This window comes from Galeopterus variegatus, unplaced genomic scaffold (genome assembly GCF_000696425.1).
Source record: "Galeopterus variegatus unplaced genomic scaffold, G_variegatus-3.0.2 Scaffold30, whole genome shotgun sequence".
Lineage (NCBI taxonomy): Eukaryota > Metazoa > Chordata > Mammalia > Dermoptera > Cynocephalidae > Galeopterus > Galeopterus variegatus.
Window position 1 is genome coordinate 472,168 of NW_007726141.1, and position 6,482 is coordinate 478,649.

The 6,482-nt window shown below is 34.1% G+C and overlaps 1 protein-coding gene across 1 annotated transcript in view; it reads left to right on the forward strand.

The window, feature by feature from the left end:
* Positions 1–6,028, forward strand: part of SEMA3C (sema domain, immunoglobulin domain (Ig), short basic domain, secreted, (semaphorin) 3C) — a 159,379-nt gene extending 153,351 nt beyond the window's left edge. The window contains exons 17-18 of the mRNA XM_008569975.1: positions 1,308–1,438; positions 5,036–6,028. Of these exons, the coding sequence (XP_008568197.1) occupies positions 1,308–1,438; positions 5,036–5,449 (545 nt within the window). The 3' untranslated portion in view covers positions 5,450–6,028. The remainder of the gene's footprint in view (positions 1–1,307; positions 1,439–5,035) is intronic.
* The last annotated feature ends 454 nt before the right edge of the window (positions 6,029–6,482 follow it).

Here is a 6,482-nt window from a genome sequence, read left to right on the forward strand (position 1 = left end):
GTGAATAATCCTGTTATGAACATGGGTGTACTACAGAGCCTTAATACCACTGATAATGCTGCCTTGTGTTTTACCATTAATCTAATCCTTTCCTTCCCATCCTGACATGGAGATACCATGTTATTAAACTTTCACCATTAATCTCCTCCCTGCATCTCAACCTCACCAATCAGAATTATCTCCAAGTAGACCTTGCTCCTGGCTCACCACGGTGCTACAGATGTACTGTTTTTTTTTTAAATTAACACTGAGACTTCTATTTCTAATTCTTTTGAGTCTGTATTTTCCTTTCATAAAGAATGGTGTTCTTGTTACTAACGAGGAGCAAGGAGCAAATTAAGACAGATTTTACTTAATTGTTCCATACATCTAATTGGGGAAATAAATCCAGGTTATCATTTCTCTATTTACTGGGTATTTTATAAGCATGTGTCAGTTCCCATTAATCGTGGTAGTAGTCACAGTGGTAATAATAATGGCAGTGGAGGTAATGGCAAACAAAATGTTGATTCTGACTTTGTGTCACAACCTGACCTAAGTGCTTTTTTATGATTATCTCACTTAATGCTCAAGAAACTATTATCCCTGCTTTATGAAAGAGGATTCTGTTCATCTCTAAGCTACCACATGATTATACTAAATACATTTGAATACTTTTATTGAAGAATCTGTGTGAAAATATTATAATCCAGGTTTTAGAAATGAGTCAAACTAAGCACAGAGAGATCAAGAAGCTCATCAAAGGTTAAACAGCCAGTGGTGATGAATCAAGGTCTTACCCCAGGTTTCTGATTCTGAAGACTGTGCTCTCAACCACTGCATCCCACCGTGACCACAGATGACTATCTGCCCTTTGTCACTGCTTCTGAATTTCCTCTATACCACACTGAGTATGGACTTTAGCGGTGGGGTAACTCGGCTTCCACATTGGCTGGCACTCACTAACTCTCTGCCTACAATATATTTCCTTGTAATTCACAACCTCAGCTTGCTCAGCTATGAAAAGCTGAGAAAAATCTAACTCATGAGAATGTGGTAACAATTTAGTTTCCAAAGTGATATTAAGTACTGTCCTTGGTATAGATTAATTCTTGAATAAATGTTGATTCAGTTGTCAACATAGCCTTGATGAACTTGTCTTTCTGTCCTTCCCTTTATGTTAAACAAAACAGGTAATCAATGTCTAACAATTTGTTTGTTAAGTGATTATCACTGCCACAACTTTACAGAGAAAAAAACATTCATAAAGGAGGATATGCCCTAATTCCGTCTCTCTCTCTCTCTCTCCATTTATTTTTGCTTTTCAGCATACAGAAATGCAGCTGAAATTGTTCAGTATGGAGTAAAAAATAACACCACTTTCCTTGAGTGTGCCCCCAAGTCTCCGCAGGCATCTGTCAAGTGGTTGTTACAGAAGGACAAAGACAGGAGGAAAGAGGTAAGTGTGTGCAGCCAGCAGCAATCAATCAGGGCTTTGGAATGAGCATTAAATCACCATTCCTCAGTGAGGTTCAGATCAAACGGAAAAGGAAAGGCATGCGAACACCCTTTTATGTCTTCGCGATAGGTGCCACCTTCTTTAAAATCCTTTGTCCTTAGAATTGATGGATTAATTAGAAATCGTCTCTGCTGCCCACCTCTATAACATGGTTATTGAAACAAGAGCTCGGGCACTAAGATGGTGGCATTGATGTGAGGAAGCATTTGTAAAAGAAACAAGATGTGTGCAAATCCAGAAGCCAAGTTCTCACACAACAGCACCTTTGTGTGATTCACAAGATAAAAGGGGGCTCTAAAAAAAGTTCAGTTTTCCTCAGCAAGAAATTATACTGAGCTATAACCTTTATGGCAAAGAGCATTTCTCTGCTGTGTGGTAATCTGTTTCCATTGCTCTATTATTCATAACTCTCGTGTTTCAGTTAAGTAATACAGGGAATCATTGTTTATGGGACCATTGCCATTATTTAGTGATATGGGGGAAGAAAAACAGATTTTCAAATAAAAGGACACTTACTGTAACCTTTCAGTGATCGGAAAGAGCTGTTTTAAAAGAGAGACATTGTAAAATGGCATAGGGTCATGGATTGTAAATAATGAATTCCATAATATTGATGTCACGTTGTCCTGACAAATGAGAAGTAAAATATATACTTGTATATATAAAGCCTTAGGGTAGTCTAAAATCTGCTACTATCATTGCATCATAAAGTCTGATGGGGCCCACAGGAAAATAGAAGCTTCTGCATTTGTGTGTATTCTTCCTCGTGAGCAATTTTGTTACTACATATGAAGTTAATTAAGACTATGTAGAATGCATGCCCTCCCAAGCTATAGAGCACGGACACTGCCTCGAAATTACTGAGATAAATGTTGGCTCCCTGTGAGAAAATACTTTCTCTCAGACTTGCCTATACAAAGATGTTATAAGCTGTTTAGGAAATTGTGGGTCCCTTGTTACTGGAATATTCAGCCATAAGTGGATGACTTACATAAGAAAAAAGTGGTTCTCATAGAAGTAGACAGGACAATAATGGTTACTGGGGGTGGGAAGAGGAGAAGAGGTGGACTAACAGCTACAAAACTGTGCTACCTACCCTTTAGTGAATCATTGTGCAGTATATGAATGTATTGAAACAACACTGTACCTCACAAAAATGTACAAGTAAAGGTTAAAATAAAATTTATCATCAAAGAAGTCTTGAAACTTTTACAGTCTAATTAATTGTAAATTTTTTGAATGGATGTGGATTATTATAATAATTGCTTTGCAAAGTAACCTGGGGTAGAAGTGATCAAGTATGCTGATGATCACCTTATAGGAGCGAGTTCTTAGGCTAGGGCGTGAACACGTGAACATGAACAATCCTTCTGGGAAAAGTCTACCTGTATGTATGTGAATAGGTAACTAATACTCAAACCATGGATTAACTAATATGGATAACATATTTTTCTTTCGTTCAGTAGAAAGTTCAATAGAATAATATACAAGTGAATAATTTTTATATTTTTTATGATTTAAAATTTAAATAAATAAATATATATAGGTTTGAAAGCATAGCATAGAAATTGATAAAATTTTAAATTAATAAAATTTTAAATCTCTCGTGATATTTCTAATGTTCTATTTTACAATGCTTAAGAATGTGGAGACTTATATATTACTACCTTGATTTTTCTTCCAATCTCTAAAACTACGAATGTAATCATTTAAGATTACCATAAAATTAACTCTAAGACAGTTATAAAAATCTGTATTCAGAATTTAAGTATAGAACAATTTAACTTATTCTTAATTTGGTTAAAAAGTATTAATATAGTCTTAAATTTATTCTGACTCTCACTATTTTAGGCAAACATACGCTCGTTTCTCACATTATTGATATATAAACATTAAACCTTTTTTAAAAAGTAAGACAAGATAAAAGTTTGTGGAGAAAATGCAAACAGTTCATACTGAATAGCATAAAGCCTAACAGCCCTCCTCCAAGTCAATACTTATTTCTACTTCCCAGAGTATAAGGTTGCCAACAGTTATATATTCAATTGTTATATATTTCTCCAAATTTGCTGTATAAATCTCCTCCCCTTCATACACACACAGCACTTCAACATCAGTACCTGTGGAGCTGCCTCATTTTTTGCAGGCTACATAGTATTTGATTGTACGAATGTACCTTAAGTGTTTGTAAGCCACTACTGATTAGGTTATTTCTTGTTTTTCCTCTTATCAAAAACATCATGTAAACAAATATCTGCATACTTGTGAGAGTATATCTTCTAGATAAATTCTTGGAAATAAAATTGCTGCACCAAATATTATGTACATGTTTTATGTATATTATCAAATTGTCCTCAAAATGCTTTTCCCAATTTTGCTCAAATAGGAGAGGCCTTCTTTTCATTCACTTCTGAGTGCATTTTACAATATTTAAATTATTTAGGCACATTTAAACTTTAAAATTTTAATTAATGTCAAAACCTGTTTCATCACTTCCTCCTTATAATTCTCTTTTCTGGGTCTGTCTTTCAGTACTATTCTTGCCTTTCTGTGCTTTTGTGGGGGGGTAACTTTTTATCATAAACAATCGATTTTGATTTGGATTTTAAAAATAAAATCTGTGTGCACAGAACTCTGTCATTTAGAGAACCATTTCATATGCATTACTTTGTTTTGATTTTGACCAAATTACTTTTCTCCTCAGTTGAAAGAGTATTCCAGAGTATGCATGTCAAGGAACTTCTCACCACTTAGGTTTTTATCTGCTGATTGGCAGTACTATAGCTGAAACTTTAAGTAAGATAAATTTCAAGCACTTAGCTGATATCCAGCAAATGATTATTTTTCCAGTATAAGCCTGTAAAGTAATTAAATATTAACCCATAACTTTCTATTATCTTTTCTTAGAAAGTAAAACCACTTACAAGACAATGACATTCCAGCTTCTTTTTAGTCATTCTTTAGTTTGGGATAATTGGAATTGACCTTTGATAAAGTTCAAAGCTTTGCCTCTGCTTATATATTTTTTATTTAAAAGAACATTCATTCGTTCATTGAAAAATAAAATAAAATTCAACCCTTTAATTGTGGCTTCTTGTTTTTATATGTAAGTGAGTATTTTTGTAAAAGCAAAAGATAAGAACTCCAGGAAGAAATAGATATTTTAAATTAACTGTGAATTTCATTTATATATGTTGGCTGTGATTCTGATTCCAAAAGCAGCCAAAATTTGTGCTTATATATGAAGAAACTACTTCTATGCAGGGGAATGCACTTTAAGCTAGTGTTGCCAATATGAATAATACCTTCACCCACTCCTTAATGGACTCAGTACACCTGTGACAAGATCTCCCATGCCCCCCCAAAAAAGGCAAAGAAACTGAACAAAAATTGTGTCCACTGAGAAGGAAGCAATTAATTAGTACTCAATGCTTTTTCCTAATTTGTGGAAGTCAACAATATTCTGTATATATTAGTCATAATTTCTTAGAAAATATAACATGTGGTTTTAGGAATTTTAATGTGTCCTTTTTTTAGGTCAAGCTAAATGAACGAATTATAGCCACTTCACATGGACTCCTGATCCGCTCTGTTCAAGATTCTGACCAAGGACTGTATCATTGCATTGCAACAGAAAACAGCTTCAAGCAGACCATAGCCAAGATCAACTTCAAAGTTTTAGATTCAGAAATGGTGGCTGTTGTGACTGACAAATGGTCCCCATGGACCTGGGCCAGCTCTGTGAGGGCTTTACCCTTCCACCCAAAGGACATCATGGGGGCATTCAGCCACTCAGAAATGCAAATGATTAATCAATACTGCAAAGATACTCGACAGCAACATCAACAGGGAGAAGAATTACAAAAGATGAGAGGGGACTATGGCAAGTTAAAGGCTCTCATCAACAGCCGGAAAAGTAGAAACAGGAGGAATCAGTTGCCAGAGTCCTAATATGTTTTTCCATGGGGCTTATGCTTCCAGTAACAAGTGCTCTGTCTTCAGTGACTAAATTTGAGCAAAGAATCTTGTGCTTTACCCATGAGAAATTCCTGGAAAATGGTGATGACTCACTCCTAAAGTGAGTTTTCCATGAACTGAAATGAGCATGCATTTTCTTGTATGATAATGACTAGCACTAGACACGTCATGGTCCTTATGGTGCATATAAATATTTAACTTAACCCAGATTTTATTTATATCTTTATTCACCTTTTCTTCTAAATCAATACGGTGGCTGCAAAACTAGAATTGTTACATCTCCCAATTGAATTAGGGCCATAATCCTCTGATACTCCTTCTCTGCTTTACGGGTTTAGATTTCTAATTGTCAATGATTTTATATATGAAAAATTCCAAACTCACAGTTTTCAAATAGTAAAAGTCATATAAATGCATGTGACAGAGTGGCTAGCAAAAGAAATGTAGACTAGATAAAAGACAGGGAAAGAGCATCTAAAAGTTGTATTAAAACATGAATGATTCAAAAAGAAAAAATTATGAATTTATATGCTTCCATGAAACATATTATTGTTGTTTTTTTAAGATTGTAAAAGGTGTCAGTTTCTGATATCTCTCATCAATATTTGTTCCCTTGTTTCACAAAGATAAAATGAATAATCTACGCCATAAAGATCCTTAATGGGAGTTCTATCAGTGAAGCATTTAAGTTTATGTTCTTATATTATCATCTTCCAAACGAAAGCACTTTCTTTTTTTTGGAAGTTATTTAAGTTATTCTACATTCAGAGAATATAATCTTACACTGTTTAATTAATTCCTATTTTTGTTCTAATTTTCTAGTTTGTGTGGCAAATTAAACAATATAAGAAAAAAAATTTAAGTATCAAACTTCTATATGAGTGAAACCATCAGAAAGAGAAATCAACGTTGAAAATGCAACTTTATGAAGAGGAATTTATATCAAATATGGCTAGTTTTTATCTTCAATAATCAAGTTCAATGATTAACTCTCGCTTTTTAAAAA